The 21,076-nt window shown below is 38.9% G+C and overlaps 1 protein-coding gene across 4 annotated transcripts in view; it reads left to right on the forward strand.

Annotated features, from left to right (window-relative positions):
* PLCB1 (phospholipase C beta 1) overlaps positions 1–21,076 on the forward strand; it is a 688,962-nt gene that overhangs the window by 533,164 nt on the left and 134,722 nt on the right. For all 4 annotated transcript variants that reach the window (XM_032351387.1, XM_032351388.1, XM_032351390.1 and 1 more), the window contains 7 exons: positions 1,493–1,670; positions 5,829–5,896; positions 7,763–7,859; positions 10,624–10,708; positions 12,586–12,710; positions 17,512–17,666; positions 20,735–20,899. In XM_032351387.1, coding sequence (XP_032207278.1) covers positions 1,493–1,670; positions 5,829–5,896; positions 7,763–7,859; positions 10,624–10,708; positions 12,586–12,710; positions 17,512–17,666; positions 20,735–20,899 — 873 coding nt within the window. The remainder of the gene's footprint in view (positions 1–1,492; positions 1,671–5,828; positions 5,897–7,762; positions 7,860–10,623; positions 10,709–12,585; positions 12,711–17,511; positions 17,667–20,734; positions 20,900–21,076) is intronic.

Here is a 21,076-nt window from a genome sequence, read left to right on the forward strand (position 1 = left end):
CTGAAGAAATATCCATATTCATGACTGGAGTTTTGGGTGCTGGTGGGGCAGAGGTGGGGTTGGGGGGACGACTTCCTTACATCCTTTCCATGTTTGTGTCGCTCAGTGAGATTGATTCAGTTGATAATGAAGTCTGACCAGGAGGCAACTGGCAGCGTGCCTGCGGAGGGTTGGAGACATGGCCGTGTCCTCTTCCTGTACTCCCCGTCTTCCCCTTCACCCTCTGACAGACGTGACTGGCAGGACCACAGAATTCCAGCAGTCACAATCAGTCACGGAAATATTCCGGGCACACGGGGCTCTGATCACAAACCAGGAACCTCATCACATCCTTGGAGAGAGATGTTTCAGCAAAGCGGGACGTGGCAGGTGGCACCACGACCCCCCCACCTGGCCTTGTGTCCCCTCCTCACATCCTTGCATATGCCTGTTCTGGAACTCAGGCCTCCTCTTGGCCTGACAGCATCCCTGCTTTGGGAAGGAACACAGTAGGAATATCTCACAGCGGTCTTTCCCCTCCTGAACCCTTTTTCCTAGTCTCCACACATTATTACATGGTTTCATACCAATTCCCAGACTCCTTGCAAGCAAAGAATAAAGGACCAGTGTAGGAGAGTTCACTGAACTTTCTAAAAATAACCCATCTGGCGACTTGCACACATGCTCTCTGATACAATATCTAACAGTCCTCTCATGGGAAATTGATTTTCTCATTAGCCGTGCAAGCTTGAAACATAAGAAATAAGCCTTGCAAATAAGGGTAGCTTGAATCTCGGGGCTGTAAAGAAATGTGAAGCCACCAGTCCACTTCCGCTGATGCCAAGGACATGTGTGGCTTAGCTCCCGAGTTCCATGGCAGGAGTGGGGGGGTGGGGGCGGGGAAGTGGGGGGCGGGCAGGGTTGCTCTTTTTAAATGCATCTAAAAGGTTGATTCTACATGCTTGCCTGGAAGCTCCTGTCTTTACCAGTCCTTCCTGGCAGACGCTGCACTAACTGGCTTCCCTCCTTTAAGAATCCAAGACAGGGCCTTCCTACCTGTCCTAAATCAAAATGGCTGGATTTATGGTCCACAGCCAACTCATGAACCTTTGGATTAGCCAATCTCCCAATAAGTTTCAATGCTCTTATTCATGGGGATTTCGTTATGGAAAAAAATAGGAGTTCGGTCATTAAAATACGCCTCTCATGTGAAAAAATAACCGCAAAGCAGCTAGACACAGCACAGTTTACTGGACTGGACTGAAGGCAGTAATGAATAATCTAGAAGCTCTTGGTGTCCAACACCATCCCGGGGCTTTGGGGAGGGAGGCTGAAAGAAAGGGGCAATATATATATTTTTTAAAGATTTTATTTTTAAGTCCTCTCTTACACCCAACACAGCCCTCAGACTCACCACCCTGAGATCAAGAGTAGCACATTCTGTCAACTGAGCCAGCCAGAGTGACCCTAAAAGGGCAATATTTTTACAGAAGGTGCTTTTCTTTTCCATTAGCTGGAATCTGGAGTTCCTCTTCCAAGCCCTATGGATTTAATGTACAAAATTCTGGTGAAAAATAAGAAGAAATCACATAAGTCGTCGGAAGGAAGTGGCAAAAAGAAGCTCTCAGAACAAGCCTCCAACACGTACAGTGACTCCTCCAGCATGTTCGAACCCTCGTCTCCCGGAGCCGGTGAGGGATTGGCGGGTTCTTGTTCCCTATTAGGCATGGCTTTCAGAATGGCTGCCCTAACTTAACTTCGAAGGACTTTGAACATTCCTATTTGGACACTCTTTAAAACTGTTGGATTTCTATTTCTGCTACCAACTGGGTGGCTTCGAGCTATCTGCAAAGTCCCTCTCACCATATAGTCATGGGACACAGGACATAGTCCTAGGACGTGGTCATTTGGGGGAGCCATGATTCCGAGCACACTGGCCAAATAATCTTCCAAGTGACCACATGATTTTAAGCTTCTCAAGGGCCATGATTCTTTAACATTCACTCGGCTCTGGGCACAAAGATGTTCACCAGATGTATTCTCATTTATGCTATGCTGAAGAGTTCTGGGTAGTTCCACTTATCCATATTTTATAGATCTCTTTTAAAATGTAAAAAGGTAAACTTACTAGAATTATCTGTCAAAGCTCCTAGGCAATGCTTAATATCATTGATTTTCCTTTTAGATTTAAGTTGAAATAGATTTTTTTTTTTTTTTTTTTTTTTTGTGGCTGATGAAGAAAGAATTCCAAGTGGTCATCCCATTTCCTTTGAATTACTTGTCATTTAGTCTGATTTCTCTTTTAGCTTTAATCAGAATCTTGGCAGTCTGAAAAGGGCATTAGGAAGCTCTCCCAATTAGAGTGTGAGGAAGGGGAGGAAGCTTGAAGCTTGAATCTAGGAAGTTTTCAATGAAAAGCTTAACTAACATAGGAATGATCATTTTGCTAAACTGGCAGTATTTACACAACCAGAACCTATGCATACCCTCTGAACCAGGGAGTCCTTTCCTAGGCATATACCAGACAGAAATGTGCATAGACAGGGCGCCTGGGTGGCTCAGTGGGTTAAGCCGCTGCCTTCGGCTCGGGTCATGATCTCAGGGTCCTGGGATCGAGTCCCGCATCGGGCTCTCTGCTCGGCGGGGAGCCTGCTTCCTCCTCTCTCTCTCTCTGCCTGCCTCTCTGCCTACTTGTGATCTCTGTCAAATAAATAAATAAAATCTTTAAAAAAAAAAAGAAAGAAAAAAAAAAAAAGAAATGTGCATAGACAGCCATCAAGAGAGATGCAAGAAATTGCTTAACACAGCACTACTCACAACAGTCCAAGCTGGAAACTAACCAAATGTCATCGACAGATAAAGAAGTTGTAGGGTATTCACACTGTGAAATAATGTGTGCATTAACAATCTACCTTTGCACACAAGAATAGGGCTGCATCTCAGAAGCATAACGTGGAGTGAAAGAAATCAGATACAAAAAAGTATCTGCCATATTTCCATTCATATAAAGTACAAAAACAAGCAGAAGGATCCTATGCAGTTAGAAGTCAGGAAATGGTGACCCTTGAAGAAGTGGTAGAGACACTGGTTTTATTCTGTTTCTTGCTCTTGGTAACAGTTACTAAGGTTTGTGTAGTTCTCGCGAATTCATGTACAAGTATGTATACTTCTCTGTATAACTATCATACATCAATTTAAAAATTGGGGAATAATTTTTTAAATTAAAATATAAACTCTAGGGCAATGGCGGCAGGGGCGGGGTAGGCTGACCAAGACACTGATTTATCTTTTTTTTTTTTTTTTAAATTTTCCATCTCAATGGCCAATATCTTTTACAGGTTAGATAAAAATCTGTATCAACAGATATTACACAATTCTTTGAAAGGTTTTATGGGAGTATAGTTTTTGAATGTGTATTTCTTTTTTTTTTTTTCTTAAAGATTTTTATTTATTTATTTGATAGAGATCACAAGTAGGCAGAGAGGCAGGTAGAGAGAGGGGGAAGCAGGCTCCCTGCTGAGCAGAGAGCCAGATGCGGGGCTCGATCCCAGGACCCCAAGATCATGCCTGAGCTGAAGGCAGAAGCTTAACCCACTGAGCCACCCAGGTGCCCCTTGAATGTGTATATCAAATGTTATTACCCATTTCTGATTCTCTTCTCAAAAACAATTTTGTTCCCAATATGAATGCTCTTTTTGAAGATTTAGGGCCATTGTTGTCAAGAGGCTACATATTTCCTAGCATAGTTCTTGAACCTCTTGAATCTAGGGAAGAAAGCAGATCTTCCTTTGCATGGAGAAACTTGTTTTCCTGTGTGTGTTCCCACTGCCAGTTCCGTCCCTCTTATTAACTGGATGTGTAACACAAATAACGATTTTTACAGGCAGTGAACATTATTGCTTAATACAGAGAAAGATCAGCAATCTGTTTGTGGTTCCGTAGATTTCCTAAGCTAGCCCCACGGTCTGTTGTGCAATCTTTCTTTCAACGGAAAATTTTGGACATTGGAATATGTAGGTAGGCTCTTGAATAACGAGTGCTGTTAATTTACCATTTGGTTTGTAGAGAGTAATGGGAACTCAAGTAACTTGAAAAGCATGCAATGGTTCTTATTTCAGAACTAGTTTGTTTATCATTGCTTCTGTCAGTCAGGTGCCTCTCCCAAGATCAGCCCTTTGCCAGTACAGTTGTCTTAAAGAACTAGGATAGAGTAGATTTTTTTATGGTTCAAGGTTTTAGTGACTCCAGGGTCCCTCCTAAGACCAGTGCTCTCCTCATAGAGTAAGGGAAGACAACTTTCTTTCTTTCCCCCATAAACCAAAGAATGACCTGAAAGACTATTTGAAATGCCCGGTGTATTGTTAGTCCTGTGAAGCATTGTGTAAATGGTTTTGCCAAACAGTTTTGTCACTCTATAGAAAGAATACCCTCTCTAACTAAAAAGTAAAAACTGGTTAAAAGATCTTGCAGCAACACATTTGATTATTAAAAAAAAACTCGAGGGCCAACTTCCTAAAAGAACATGTCTCTCTATATACTCTATATACTGTGTTTTCTATCCAAAATATAATGGATTCATCTTATTAACTTAACACAATGTCAGCATCATAAAGTGGCTGCGAGTGCTTTCTTTTAATAAACAAGCCATAAATAATGATTGGTTGGTCCCAGAAATCTTTTCCTTCTGAAGCTAGTTCATGAATACTTTGCTCACTGCTGTCATTCAGTAATTGATTGAACTTTGTCAGCCAAATGAAAACATTTATAAGCGTCTTTGAAGACATGTTGTGGACCCTGTGTCATTTATATAGATTAAACCAGGCAGTGAACTTCCAGAAGGTTTGATGGGGAGGGCCTTTCAAGTGCAAGTTGCCTCATTGTTGAGCCAATATTGCCACCTACTGGAATCCTTCTGTTATTGCCCGGTGAGAATGCCAGAAGGTAGTAATCAAATCAAATAATTCCTTCTGTAGTATTTTACTTGAAACTCTTTTTACATAACTGATATTATTGGGTCTGACTGAGTCCCAGAGCGTGGAAGAATTTAATACCTCATGCTAGTATGAATATTCAAAAGCAGAATCATCCACCAAATCTTCGGAGAGGAAAAAGAATCCATGGAAATGACTATGTATCGGCTAAAGACGAGCTGAAATATGTTGTGATTGAAGTAGATTTCCATGCATCATTATGTTAAGGATTCATGCATTTTATCCTGCTTTTTAAAACAGACATCGCCATTTTCTAAGATAGGTGCACTGCCTAGAGGATACTCGAATAAGCCTGTGGGCAAATCATAGATCGAGACAATACAGGGTTTGTGTAGTTAGGCATGCTGCCACAGCCCCACTCTTTTTGTCCTAGCTCATGTCCTTGACCTTCACTGTGAGGTCCTGTATGGCCTCAGAAAAGTGGCCACAAAGACACTGAGCACTGGCTAAGCACCACAAGGAAGAGTCAGTGTCCAGAAAAAGAGGGAAAAGAAAAGTGGGAACAGGATGGATTATCCCTTTGCGGATGATTAAGACCCTGAAAGACAATGTACACATCTATCTAGGATGTGTGTACCTAGAAAGCTAAATGTAGGTGATGCCATTTTTTTTTAACTGATAAAAATGTTAAGCATTTTCAACAGAATGCTGGCATTTCAAATGGCATTCGCCAATGAAACTTGGAGAAAAAAACCCATATTCAAAATCTCAGTCTAATTCTCTATATAATTAATAAATTTAACTATCCAAAGGGATAGTTAAGAGGTCAATATCCAAGGACATTTTTGGCCATGTAACTGTTAGTATGTGCTTCAAATCAAAACTGTTACCTCATGATCTGTTATTAAAATTTGACAGGGGAAGCGGACACTGAGAGTGACGACGACGACGATGATGATGACTGTAAAAAATCTTCAATGGATGAGGTAGGTATCTGGGGATTGACTTCTGGTCACAGTGGCTCTTCTAACACGCGCATCCAGGCGACTCCATCTGGATACAGTTCATGGTCACCTTCTGCCATCTAGTGGTCAAAGGAGTCATAGTTCACTGTAAAACTTCTTTGGGCTACCCAGTTGGAAAATGAAAATGCATCCCCGGGTCACTAAAGGAGTAGGCATGGCATTGAGCAAAACTCTTTGTAATGAACAATGCTGCTGAGACTGTCTTCCATCGAATGGGGCATCTAGAGGGTGAATTCAAAACTCATGACATCCAACCACTCACTTCGATTAAATGGATTGTCAAATGATCCTGAATCCCGAGAAGACACAGGATTTGGGAGAAATGTCCAAAAACGTGACATGCATTTCATTATTGTAATTTTGGAACCGTTAGAGATCCTTATTGATGTATCGAACATCCCAAAGAACCTCATCAGCTCAGAGATAGTGATTGCCCAGATTCTAGAAGTGAATCTGGGATTGGCCAATAGGAATTTTAAAATTTGTTATAGCAAGTTTCTTGGTCAAAAAGTTTACCCTGAATCTGCTTTCAGATATATTGGAAAGTATCTGTCTCAAGAATAAATAATGAATAATAAACTATTCTTACAGGATGTTCTTCCTCTGGTACTTTTTTTCATGTAGTCTAAAGTTTTGATTAAATATGTTCCTCTGCTAAATTTCAAGATAATGTCCAGAAGGAAAACTATTAATGCCTGGTAGAGTAGTTCTGCCTGACAATTATTTCAGTCACACATAAATTTTATCACTGACTCTTGATCATTTAAAATTGTCTTACTAATTGGATGGTTTATTTGCAAACGATTATTTCCCAATTAACATTTAACCTAAATATTGCTACAGGAGTTTTAAAAAGAAATTGTGTCTGCATGTATTCTGTTTTCTGAAAATGGGAGAAAATATTAGCTCTGTCTACAGAGGTCTGTCCACACCAATACGGCAATATGGCTTTTCTCTTTCATTTAAAGCTTTATCAGACTGATCCATAATACCTAATAAAAGCTAAAATAACGTGAGGTTTTACTATGGGCCAGGTTCTGTTCTGAGCTCTTTCACATCAACTAACTCATTTAATAATCCCCACAACTCTGGAAGCTATTGGAACTGGTTTTATTCTAATTTAACGGGTGAGGAAACTGAGGTACAGAGCAGTTAAGTAATTTGCCCAAGATTGCACAGCTTCTGAGTGGTGGGCTTGGGGTTTGAAATTAGGCAATCTGGTTCCAGAATATGAGCTACTAACCTGAACGAACATTTGTAAAGAAAAGCAGTAACTGTTCACCCACCCCAACCTATTTCCACAGGGCAATTTAAAAAAAAAAAAACTTTTTTTAAGGGGGGGAAGGAGTTCACTGGCAGTCACTTTGTACTAATTTTCAACTCGTACAGTGACTTCCTGATTTCTTGGTGTATTAACCTTAGATATCAGCTAAGGAATTTATGCTGTGACAGGTGAAATAGGGCTCAGTGCTTCTCAGATTGTAATTTGTGTCTGAATCACCTTAGTAAATTGCAGATTCTGTTTCCAGAGGCCAGTGGCCGCAGGGGGCTGAGAAGTTGCATCTCTAACAAATTCTCAGGAATGCTGTTGCTGCAGGTCCCAGAGCACACTAGGACCTGCCCCTCAACCTCTCTCCTGCCACCCCACCCTTGCCTAACCTATGAGCAAATTTTCTCCTGTGATGAACTTTCTATTGGCAATAACCATTTTCAGAAGAGGCGGAGTGATGTTCTCTCTCGTGGGTCCCTTCACTATTGCCCTGGGAAACATAATCTTTGGTAACGTAATGCTGACTCTGGGAATGTTATTTTTAATTCTGCTTCCAGGGGACTGCCGGGAGCGAGGCCATGGCCACTGAAGAGATGTCTAACCTGGTGAACTACATTCAGCCAGTCAAGTTTGAGTCATTTGAAATTTCAAAAAGTAAGTTTTCCCTGGCGAAGAACCCCTAATGGAGTATAGAGTATCTTCTCAATACAAGGTAGTTAGAACAAAGACTGTTACCCTTTATAGAACTCTTCTGGAAAGTCTTGAATACCTGCCTGGGTTGACCATCCAAACCACGTTGGAAGATATTCCAAGATGTTTCTTAGTAGGGCTGTAGACCATCATGGTTATCTGGAAGATACTAGAGTACAGCTAATGGAGAGTCTCAACAACATAATGGGCTCCTTCCATTAAATAAGGGACAGGATTGGAATAAACTATTTACCCATTTCCCAGCAGGGGAGCAGCCAGAGAGGTGGTGAGCCCTAAGGACTAGAATGGAACACAGTCTGTCAGTTCACGCACATTCCGTTTGGCCAGCCTGTTTGAGAACATTAACGTCGCATCTTTTTGTGTTCTTCCTTCATCCAATACACATTCATACTGGATACAAAGAAAGAAATAGCATCTTTCCTCTACCTAAAGAAAAGAGCCCTTTTATGAAATTGTCCTTTTTTTGATGAAATGTAAGATGCTATCAGGTGAAGAGAATCCTTGGGACATTTTAGCTGCTTTTATGAGTGTGCTCGTAAAGGCTGAATTTTTGCTTAAATATAGCAGCCTCTGATAAAGCATAGTTTTATATTTACATTAAAATCTAAGCTTCTACCTAACACACCTATGTGTAAGTGTATAATTTCTCCCAAAGAGCCTTAATTTAGTGGTATATAGTACCTAGATCTCTACAATGAGAAATTAACTTCCTGTACAGTTTATATATAAATATTTCAAATTTTTCTTTGATTTTTTAAAAATTTTTTATTGTTTAAATTAACATGTAATGTATTATTAGCCCCAGTGGTACATGTCTGTGAATCACCAGGTGATTTTTTTTTTTTTAAGTACTGATGCATCTTACGACAAGTTGTTTGGTTTGAAACATCCTAAAAAAAGTAGTTATTTTTATATTTCTCTAACTTCCATTGGCTGTTACGAGTTTTCCCGATTCATGAGTCGAAAGCTCCTAGTCAAGTAGCCAAGTTGAGAAGGGACTGATGCCTTCACATCCTTCAGAAACCTGGTAACAGCAGCACAAGCCGAAGGTTGACCAACAAGCACTTTTCTCCTTGTGTTTTCTGTCATTTTATCACTTTTGGAAAAAGAACACTGCACAGACGTTACAAAAACACCTACTAAATGCACAGAATCTTAACTAGCAGTCTTGCTTAAAAAACTAGTCATATGAAAATAGGTTTCTGATGGCCCCAAATAAGAGAAAGAAGTAAGGGTTTCCCCGAGAGCTGATTAAACTGGGGGAGATGAGACAATGGATAAAAGCATCTAGGAATGACTTAGGAAGTCATTGGGCATCAAAGTGGGAAAAATACCTCAAAGGTAATCTTTAAAAAAAAAAAAAAACCTGAGAGCTAGGGGCACCTGGATGGCTCAGTAGTTTAAGGGCCTAAGCATCTGCCTTTGGCTGAGGTCACGATCTGGAAGTCTCAGGATGGAGCCCTGTGTCGGGCTCCCTGCCCAGCAGGGTGTCTGCTTCTCCCTTTCCCTCAGTTCCTCCCCTTCTTAAGCTCTCTCTCTCCTGCACACTCTCTCTCAGAAAGAAAGAAATAAATCTCTTAGAATTGTTTTTTCTTTTTAAATAAATAAAGCTGGGAGCTGTCAGGGTGCCTGGCTGGCTCAGTCAGTTGAACGGTCAGACTTGGTTTCAGCTCAGGTCATGATCTCAGTGATGAGGGAGCAAGAGGCTGGCTGAGAACAAAGCAAAATAAACCACCATTTTGCACCAATGACGTCTTAAGAATTCTTTCTTTAGTCGTCGGCTCCGAACCTCCTCACCCCACCGAACCTGACTTAGGTTCTGGGACTTCATCATCAGGGTCCTGAGATCGAGCCCCGCATCGGTCTCCATGCTCAGCAGAGTCTACTTGAGGTTCTCTCCTTCACCCCTCCCCCCACTTGCCCACATGCTTTCTACCTCAAATAAGTAAGTAAAATCTTTTAAAAAATAATAAAAATAAATTTTTAAAAGAACCTCAGAGTTTTCTAAGCTCCCTGAACGACACTTGCCACAGTACTGTGTGGGACACTTTGGTTTTCGGCTGGGAAAAGAACAGAGAAGCTGTTGGACTCTTCTTAGTTTTACAGGCTAAGATGACTTGGTCTTGTTTCTTCCATTTAACGGGAAGTTTGGATTCCACTTTCAAAACGTTGCTTCTGTGTTCTACTGAGACCTCTAACACATTCCTCTCTCCCGCCTCTCTTATCTAATCTGAAAACAAGGCCATCAGACTGGAAAATTTCCAAGGATCCTTCTGCTTTGAAATACTCTGATCTTACTGTCAAATTAGTTATGTGAACGGAAGGGGCACATACAAACTGAGCCAAAGACAATGGGAGCATCCAAGAGAGTCAGAGATGCTAATCTGAAGGGATTTAGAACAAAAGATTCCCCCAGGGCTGCTTTTCTTTTGACAAAACAGCTTTCATTTGCCACATCTAAAATTCATTTCCCCACCCTAATGCAAGGCCAGAGGCATAGCTGACTCAGGTGGTAAGTATTAGAAGAGACAACGTCTTAGAAGACTCACCTGTGGGTGCAGGTAAATGGTTCACAGAAAGAAATACATTTACAAAGTTACGATGAGGATTCACTGCCCTAACGTCGCTGAACACGCGCCTACTTCTTACGTGTTATCATTATACCGTTGTATTTCACTTCACCCTGTTTTTCTTGTCGTTAACTCAGAAAGAAATAGAAGTTTTGAAATGTCTTCCTTCGTGGAAACCAAAGGCCTTGAGCAACTGACGAAGTCTCCCGTGGAATTTGTAGAGTATCCTTGATTTGACGAGTGACCCCTGAAAGGACCCAACTGAAGCCACGCGCTGTTTGTTTGATTTTTGTTTCGAATAAGGAGAAAGATGCATGAAGTGGCTTCCTTCTGCCACGTGGGTGTGAGAAATGTTTCAGGTTTCCTGTGTGAGGCTGAGGGGGGTGGCCTCCCACTGGTCTGAGGTAAAGGAAGCTCAGGTGATTTTCACACCATCAAGCCTTTTGTCATGGGACAATTTGCTTAATCCTTCTGAATTTCCTAATCTGTAAAACAGAACCCATGATACCAGCTATATGGCTTGCCTTTTGGGTGAGGGACAACATGAGTAAAGCGTGTGTATATACTTCATACATATGTAAGATAGAATATATATAAAATGTTTACATATATATGTAAACTTTCTTCACACATCACATCCTTACATGTAATAAGTGTCTAATCAGAAAATAGTTAGGAGGATGGTGATAAGACTATAAATATTGGGACGCCTAGCTAGCTCAGTCAAAGAAGGAAGTGACCCTTGATCTTGGGCTCATGTGTTTGAGCCCCATGTTGGGTGTAGAGATTATTAAAAAAAAAAAAAAAACTTAAAAAATAGAATATAAATATATATTACTAATAATGGCTTTGTCGATAGTCCTGACAACAACGTTTTTATCCATAAATCAAAAATGAAACAAGTCTGTACATTTTTTTCATGAAAGTAATTAGTAACTGCTTCAAACAGCCCAATTTCATGAAGCAAGTCCCAGAATAAATAGAAGTCACCCTTCGAAGTCATCAACAACAGTAGAGGAAACAAGTGTAATTTCCATAAACAGTCAGATTCTTAAGTATTGACTCTTGGATACAACCTCCAATAGCTGTGTTCACTCACTGAATCCTCACAACAGGCCTAGAATGGAGGGATTGTTTAATCTACTAAGTAAAGGAGGGAAACGGACACAGAGATCAAGATAACTTGCTCTAGGTTCTGCAGCCAATAACTTCCGGTTCAGACCCTTTTAGGCCTGAGCTAACCTCCACCAAATTTGATAATAGGAAGACTCAGTCGTGTTTTAAAGACATAGCATTGTTTAGCAGCTACACGGTAGTGGAGAACAGAAGGCTCTCAGGATCGAAAACTGATGGTGGGAGGAACTCAAATACAAAACAAGGTCAAGGTCAAGGCTGGATGGCTCAGTAGGTTAAAGCCTCTGCTTTCGGCTGAGGTCATGATCCCAGTGTCCTGGGATCGAGCCCTGCGTTGGGCTCTCTGCTCAGCAGGGAGCCTGCTTCCCCACCGGCACCCCTGCCTGCTGCTCTGCCTACTTGTGATCTCTCTGTCAAATAAATAAATAAATAATAAGATCTTTTTAAAAAAAAAAACCAAGGTCAAAACCTTCTGTGTTGTATTTACCTTGTTATCCATCATAGAGAGTACCACAATCTTGGCAAACGGCATGCTCAGAGAAGGCCAAAAAACGAGCAGAGAGCATTCCAAAAATAGCCATGCAGTTCACATGAGCCCCTTTCACCAAAGACAGTATCACGCTCTCACATGCTTAGACATGCTTGAGCTTCTTCGTGTGTCCTTCCTCGTGAAGCCTGTCCTTAAAAATCTCCACAGAATCACACTCACGTGGACTCGGCCATTTTTGCTCCCCCATTAGTTTTTACCCACAAGGCTCTGCAAAGGTGATACAGTACATCTTTATTACAAAAGCACATTGATTCTGTGTGTTCAGGAAGTTTTTGACATTATTCACTGACTAGCCCAAGGAGATCCTCACCAGTACTTCATTTTGCAATGGAGAAGGAAGGAAAGTGGCCTCTCAGTTAATAGTATTGGCTGATCATCTTTATTATTGTATTCACTACTTAACATGATGGTCCAGATATAACAAAATGCAGCTTAGCAGGATATATCCGAAAGGAACCCGTGTGGATTCATCGAACTACATGCCTCAGCTCTTCTGGAATGCAGGTTGCCAAATGGTTGCCCTTAATTTTCAAACTGTGGGTAAGTTGCGCAGTAAAAGCCCATTTCCGTTCTGTTATAAAGCCAGATTTCCAGGTGTGCGAAGAGAAGCAAGTTTCAGTGAAGGAAATACCACTACAAAAAAAAAAAAGGTGGGCACCTGGGTGGCTCAGTGGGTTAAGCTGCTGCCTTCAGCTCAGGTCATGATCTCGGGGTCCCGGGATCGAGTCCCGCATCGGGCTCTCTACTCAGCAGAGAGCCTGCTTCCTCCTCTCTCTCTCTCTCTCTGCCTGCCTCTCTGCCAACTTGTGATTTCTCTCTGTCAAATAAATAAAATCTTAAAAAAAAATTTTAAAAAAAAGGTAACCTTTGAAAACGGAGAAACTGTCTTTAATTATTTCTAGTGGTTTTGCACTATTTTCAAAGAAAAATGTTTATGCTTTTTAAAGTAATATGTAGAGGGGGCGCCTGGGTGGCTCAGTTGGTTAAGTGTCTCCCTTCATGCTCAGGTCATGATCCCAGAGTCCCTGCATCGGTCTCCCTGCTCATCAGGGAGTCTGCTTCTCCTTCCCCTGCTCTTGCACTCTCACTCACTCTCTTTCCCTCTCAAATGAATAAATACAACCTTTAAAATTTTAAAAAGTAATATGTATATATTGTAGAAAATTTGGAAAATTTAGAAAAGCATGAAGAAAAAAATAAAACTGCCAGGAACACTACCAATCAGAAAGACAACACGGTTAACTTGTTGGCTTTGTAATCTATAAGGTTTTTTGATTACATGTATACAGCCTTTTTAATTTAATTCCTTGTTTAAAATGTGTGTGTGTATATATATATACATACATGTGTATGTATATATATGTATGTATTTATATATATTCAAGTGCTATACAGAAACATGAATTTTAATAGCTATATATGAAGGAAATTCACTATCACTGGACATTAGGAATTCTTTTTCTACTGTAATGCTCAGGGAACATCTTGACTATCAATCATCAAATCTTTGTCCTAATGTTCTTTTGGAAGAGTTCATAAAATAGAATTACTCTGTTAAAAGATGTTAATGTTTTAAAAATCTTCATGCAATATGCCAAATTGTCCAACAAAAATCTTGGTTATTTACCCAGAAAATACAAAAAAACACTAACTCAGAGGGATACATGCAGCCTTATGTTTATAGCAGCATTATTTACAGTAGCCGAATTATGGACATAGTCCAAGTATCCATCAATAGATGAATGGATAAGAAGATGTGATATATAGAAAGTATATAGCTACAATGGAATATTATTCAACCCTAAAAAGAATGAAGTCTTGTCATTTGCAGCAAGATGGATGGATGTGGAGAGTACAATGTTAAGTGAAATAATAAGTCAGAGAGGGACGCCTGGGTGGCTCAGTGGGTTAAGCCTCTGCCTTCAGCTCAGGTCATGATCTCAGGGTCCTGGGATCGAGCCCCGCTTCGGGCTCTGTGCTCAGCAGGGAGACTGCTTTCTCCTCTTTCTCTCTGCCTGTCTCTCTGCCTACTTGTGAACTCTGTCAAATAAATAAATAAAATCTTAAAAAAAAGAAAGAAAGAAACCAGTCAGAGAAAGATGCCATATGATTTCCCTTGTATGTGGAATTTAAGAAACAAAACCAATGAGCAACTAAAAGACAAAGAGAGACAAACCAAGAAACAGACTCAACTTTAGAAAGAATATTGATGTCACCAGAGAGGAGAGTTGGGGGGGGGGGGGGTTGAAATAGGTGATGGGCATTAAGAGCAAACTTATCATAATAAAAAAAAAATAAAATGATTTGAAAAAATCCGTACATTTGACAAGTCAAAAAAATATGTTGCACTGGATTTCTTCTCCATCGGCAGTGTATGATATGAAGTGTTACCCCTCATGTGAGATCTTGGTTAAGTATTACCATTGAATAATAATAATAATAGTATTCTGGACAAAATATTGTTGCTTTAATTTTATTTCTTTGATTATTATTGAGGTTGAACATTTAAATATGTGTTTTGATCTTTACATTTCTGCTTTTATGAAATGCATATTTATGGACTATTATCAATGTTCTTATCCACTTATAATAGCACTTTGTATATAATGAGTATGTTGTCATATTTGGTGAAACAGATGAGACTGGGTTAATTGATGTCTTATTTTATGGAGTCTTGGTTTATTTTTATTATTACAGGCTCTCCGTCCCAGGATTAGATCCGTAATTACTTGTTTCTCTCATGGCTACTTTTTTATTGCAATTTGACCCTTTTAACCACCCAAATTTAGTTGTTACATATAATCTCAGGAAGAGATCTGTCCTTTTTACACTAAACTGAAATTACAGTTTAATAGATGTAGCCTTTTCTGGTGTGGTTAATTTGGGTCCATTTTCTTCCAGTTATACTCCTCTACTAATAAATGTTTCTGCCTTCCTGGGGCCAATAGCTCACTGTTATTATTGTAATGTTTAATAATATGGTCTAATACCCAGAAATGGAAATTCTCCTTCATGGCTATTAATTTTTAGTCGTTTCTTGCCATTGCCAGTGGGACTCCTATTCTAAATGAATTTAATTTACTTATTGTTATTTCCTTCTCCCCCACTGGGAAAGAAATGGGATTTTTAACAAAATCACATTAAATTTATATTAGTTTAATTGTTATAGTATGTTTCCCTCTCCTCACTAGAAAAAAAAATACTTTGTTTAAAATCACATTAAATTTATAATTTGAGGAAATTTGAAGAAAACCAACACCTTTTAATTTTTAGTTTTCTTATCAAAGAATGAATGTTTTTCTCTTTCCTTAAAAAGTTCTTACATTAGATCCTTCAGCAATATCTCACGTCTTCATCTGAGGTGTACTTTCTTTAGATGAAAGCCTTTATTCCTGAACATTATATTTTTAGCAAATTGTTTCTGGATATTGATATACGGATGTTTATTTTATGAATAAATGTGTTTTATAATCATCCTCCCAAGCTCTCATAATAGCCCATTTTGCCAGTAGCTTCCATTGGGTTTTTCAGGTAGAAACACACTCACAATAATTTAATCACCTCTATATGTTTTTTTCCCTTCATGGTGATTTGGACTGACTATTCTAGAATAGGATTAAATAATAGTATTAAAGGTGGGCAGTTTCTCTTCAGCCTGACACTAAGGGGAACTTTACTGAGTAGATGTTGGCTATGACTGAGGCAAATACTCATTCACACACTAAAGGAGTACAATAGTTCTTCTTATTGTGGCTTCACTTTCCGTGGTTTCAGTTACCCACAGTCAACAGGGGTCTGGAAGCAGATGCTCTTCCTTCTGACTTACTGCCAAAAGGCCAAATGTAGCTGAATGCTCTGTCAAAATGCCTACATCATTTACATCACTTTGTCTCATCGCGTAGGCATTTTACCATCTCACATCCTCACAAAAAGAAGGATGAATGCAGTAGAGTAAGATATCTTGAGAGATAGACCACATTCCCGTAACCTTTGTTACGGTATATTGTTATAATCATTCTATTTAAAAACATACTATATGTAGCGTTAGGCACTATGTTTCAGACATCCACTGGGTCTTGGAACACATCTCCCATGGAGAAGTGGGGACTACTGTATGTCCTGTCCTAACTAGGAATTTATGTTGACATTATTAAATGTAGATTTGACATCTGTTGGGACGACCATATTTTCATTTCTTCTTTTGTGAGTAAATAGATCCCCTAATATGTAATTGTCTTCTGTTTCTGGGATTAATGCTACTTCCTAGTTGTGCGTTATTTTTCAGAACATACAACTTGCTATGATAATTTTTAGGCTTTTAGTGTCCATTTTTCCAAGAATGATAAGTTGGTCATTTTCTTATTTTAGCACAATGTCCAATTGTGGTATCAGAGTTATCATAGGTTAATAAATTGACAGATATTACAATTACCATCGGTTAATAAATTCACTTATTTTACCTGCTCCAAAAAGGATTGGTTACATGGAATTCTGAAATAATTCTACGATCACCTCGTTATTGTCCACCTAAGCAGAGTTGAGTCCTGACTCAGACAACCTAGAACAATCTAGAACAGCTTCCCAGATTCCCTATGACTTTAAAATGTTTTTTAAAAAACCTTACCAATTGTAATTAGTGTGGACATCCATTTCATGCGCTGACTGAGCCTTAGGAAAACTTTGGCAATAAGTTTTGTCCATTAGAAAGAAGTCAGTGTGTAATTAGGTGTAGGTGGTAAGTAACAAAAGAAATGCAAATTTTAAAAAGGAAATCCTTTCCTCATATAAATTAAAAAAAAAAAGAATTCTAGTGTTCATGGTTGGTGATGTGTGGGGAAGGCTCAGAAGCATGGATTAGAGGTTTAAAGTGTCATGAGCTTTCTGAAGGGCATTTTGGCAAGACTTACCAAAATGTACACATCTTCTTCCTGGAACACATGTTTTGACCTAGAAATGGCACTCCTAATAATGCCATCAATGATGGCTTCAAAGATTTCACAACAATGATATTCATCCAACCATTTTATGTAATGAAGAATTTGTACAACTGTTAAAATTAAAACAGACAAATATTTAGTGAAATAGACATCCTACATGTTCAAAACATATTTGAAGAAGAGAAATAAAATATATACCAACGAGTTGGCAGTGGCTTGTCTCTAGCATTGGAGATTACAGCTTGACCTTTTTTTTTTTTTTCCTTATCTGTGTTTCCTACATTTCTACAGTGAATAAATAGTTCTTTTTAAAAAGGGGAGTAAAAATGGACTGCAGTACAATCTTACTTTCTTGCTCTAAACACAACTATTGTCACAATAAGGTTTGTGTTTTTGATATTCAGACCTCGCTATGCAAATAAATATGGGGATGTACGAATACAATGGGAAAAGTGGCTACAGATTAAAACCAGAGTTCATGAGGAGACCTGACAAGCATTTTGATCCCTTCACCGAAGGCATCGTGGATGGGATAGTGGCCAACACTTTATCTGTCAAGGTATGTACTTCTCTATTATAAAATTGTCCCCCAAAAAAGTCTCAAACACTAGCTATTTTGCGTAAAGAAGTAGTTTATTCATTAAAAATTTAGAGCTAGCAATATCTCTACCTCCTGTATGCATTTTTCCTTTAAGGACTAAATGTGAATGAAAATTTCGGAAGCCACATGCATGAGATGAAGGGGCTAAGCCCTATGCTTTAATAGGATAAAAATTAGACCCTAAATCAATAAACCAAGTTGGTTAGAGTCACTATGGTTGGTCCTTTCTTTTGGTACAAATATCAGCGACCCATTTTGGAAAAATCTTCTGGTCTTTTTTTTCTCCATTAGTTCTAGCAAAATAGCCACCGTGAGCAAAACTGGAGAAAAAAGGTATTCTCTCAGTAAATTACTAAATATTGAATAAAAGCTCACAAGTTACCTCTTTAAAAATCTATCAGAGGATTCAGGGACTTAAAACAGAGTAATGATACTAAGTAAAATAATTGCTTCATTAAACATACATCTGACTCTAAAATATTAATTCACAATTATTTCTGCAGTCTTTGAAATTAATGTTACATCAGATAAAACTTTTTTTTAGCTGTAAGAAAATATTTTGTACTGTGAATGAAAAATCATTTTATAAGGAGCTTTTTACATGAATTCTATAACCTCTTGTTTGTTGTAGCCATTTCAGTTACAATGTCTTTAAAGTTGCCTTTCTTTCCTGTTTAGATGGGTAACTGTGGAATTAAGAAACTTTTTTTTATTGGATATAAATGCAATTTTCAGACTGACCTTAAGCGAAAGGCATATGAAAACCTATGTAAAAAAAAAAAAATAAATAATAATAGTTCCGCTAATTTCTGTCTACCCTAAGCTGGTTGAATCCATTTTTTATTTAAAATTTATGTCCCTTGACATAAAAGGTTAAAAATTCAATGAAGTGTCTCGAAATTTCAATGAAGTGTCTCAAAATTATATCCTTTGAAATTATTTCATGCCATGTATCTGAAGAGTGGAGTTGGCAGAATTAGAGCTTAGAGATTATGTTTATTTTAGGAAATTCTTTTCAGCAAAGGATGTTTCATTCCTGCCGAGTTTGATTAAGATAAACCCTTAAGCACGACACACCAACAAAGTTATTTTTAGAACCCTTGTCAGTTGTTGTTACAGTTGGATCAAACTAATAATTTTGTTTTTGTCTGCCAGGTCATCTTGTTTTATGCGCGTTTGCTTGCTTATTTACTTATTTATTTTTTAAATCAGGGCACCTGAGTGGCTTAGTCTTTTAAATGTCTGACCCTAGGTTTGGGCTCAGGTCATGATCTCAGGGTCGTGAGATTGAGCCCCGCGTCTGGCTCCATGCTCATCCGGGAGTCTGCATGTCCCTTTCCCTCTGGCTCCTCCTTGCACACTCTCTCTCTCAAACAAATAAATAAATAATCTTTTAAAATATTATTTAAAAATTCTACGATGGAGGTGTAAGTAGTTAGAAGACGATGATGTAGAAACAGGAAAGTGAGTTGAGGGGAAAGAGTTGAGACCCAAACAGATGGGAAGGGTTGCCTGAGTCCAGAATAGAGACACTGCCATAGAATTGTCACTGTCCTTGAAGCGGACAGGCCAGGCTGCCATCCCGTCCTACCTTTCGTGTGACAGCCAGAGCCAAGGGGCAGCTCGTGTCCGTCCCCTCGTGCCTGTGTTTTGACCTTCTGTCATAGACTTCCTAGTGTCCTAACGGACTCAGGACCTCAAAAGGTGTTCCACCATCCTATTGTACTGATGGGAACATTGAAGGTCAGTGTCATTAATTTCGTTAAGAACTTCTGCTTTAATCAAACACACCATAAGCACACAGAATCTTCGGTGCACCTGATTTCCCAGTGTGACTCACATAAAATGTCTGCTAAGTTGTTCTCACTTAGAATCTCAAATTAAATAGAGATTGTTCCTGGCAGGTCCCAGGCATTCAGGCTAAAGAGAACATTCAAGAGAAATGACCGATCCTGGGGGCAAAATTCAGACAGCGTCTTCCTCCTTTTTCTCTCTAACCAGTTTGGAATTTTTGACCACATCAGCATTAGAGCTCAAGGCCTCCCTGAGCCTCTGAGGGCCATTCTCAGGCTGACGCCCTGTCCCACTTCTGGCCCCACCAAAGTCTTGGTAATTCTGTCCTCTTTCACGGACTTGAGCTCAGAAAGCTCCTGGCCACCAGATTATGTGGTATTAAGCTCTTTGAACTCTATAATATCCATAAATTTTATAACTAAGCCAGGATACCCATAATTGTATAGATGGCTAACATGTTGGTGTTAACAGTAATGATAAACTGGACTTGGTGACTTAAAGTCAATATTTGGGTTTTATTTTTGTTATCATTATGGCTTTTTATTTAAATGTAACAACTCTGGCTATTTGAAAATAGTCAACCTGGGTGGCTCAGTTGGTTAAGCGTCTGACTCTTGATCTCAGCTCAGGTCTTGATCTCAGGGTTGTGAGTTCAAGCCCCACCTTGGAGCCTACTTTTAAAAATAAATAAATAAAAATTTAAATGTTATAACTCTGAGAACTGAATAGCATAGTGCTATAACTACTCCCTCAAGTTCAATTTCATGAACCAAAAAAAGCTTTTTAAATGCTAGAGTTTCTACTTTGTTACATTTTAAATTTGTACTCTTAAATAACCCTTTAACTTCATTTACAATCATGCTAAAATGAGAATTCTTTTTTCTCTTATAACATCTTTGAGTATTAGAAAAAACCTTTATATTCAGTTGGCTCGAAGATCAATCTTCAACATTTAACAGATGTATCTCAAGTAAAAAAGGTATAATCTCATCAAACATTTGGTATTTGTTCATTTATTTCCTCTTATACAATTTTGTCTTATTAACCGACTTCTTCTAACCTTAGCATTTTCAATGTGCATCTACCAATTCCTTAGTCAAAAGAAGAATTTTCTTTGTACTCTTGCCTCTATTCCTTTTTGGTTATGATCCCACCATCATTTGTACCTCCTAACGTATTTTCTTATATCACTTAACTCATTTATCAAGAGCTCTTTTTTTATTATTTTCTAGATTATTTCAGGTCAGTTTCTTTCCGATAAGAAAGTCGGGACTTACGTAGAAGTGGATATGTTTGGTTTGCCTGTGGACACGAGGAGGAAGGCATTTAAGACCAAAACATCACAAGGAAATGCTGTAAATCCCGTCTGGGAAGAAGAGCCCATTGTGTTCAAAAAGGTTGGTCTCATATCCTTGATATGAGATGTAACTGCATATTCTAGGTGTTTCACCCTGAGGAAAAAAATTAGGCGAAGAATTATTTGTTGCTTAATTTGGGAATTTACATATTTATAAAGCAATATCACTTTGGGGGCTATCTTAACTGTTCCGGATCTCTGTGAATCACTTGTTTAG

Source organism: Mustela erminea, chromosome 7 (assembly GCF_009829155.1).
Source record: "Mustela erminea isolate mMusErm1 chromosome 7, mMusErm1.Pri, whole genome shotgun sequence".
In the NCBI taxonomy this organism is placed as follows: Eukaryota; Metazoa; Chordata; class Mammalia; order Carnivora; family Mustelidae; genus Mustela; species Mustela erminea.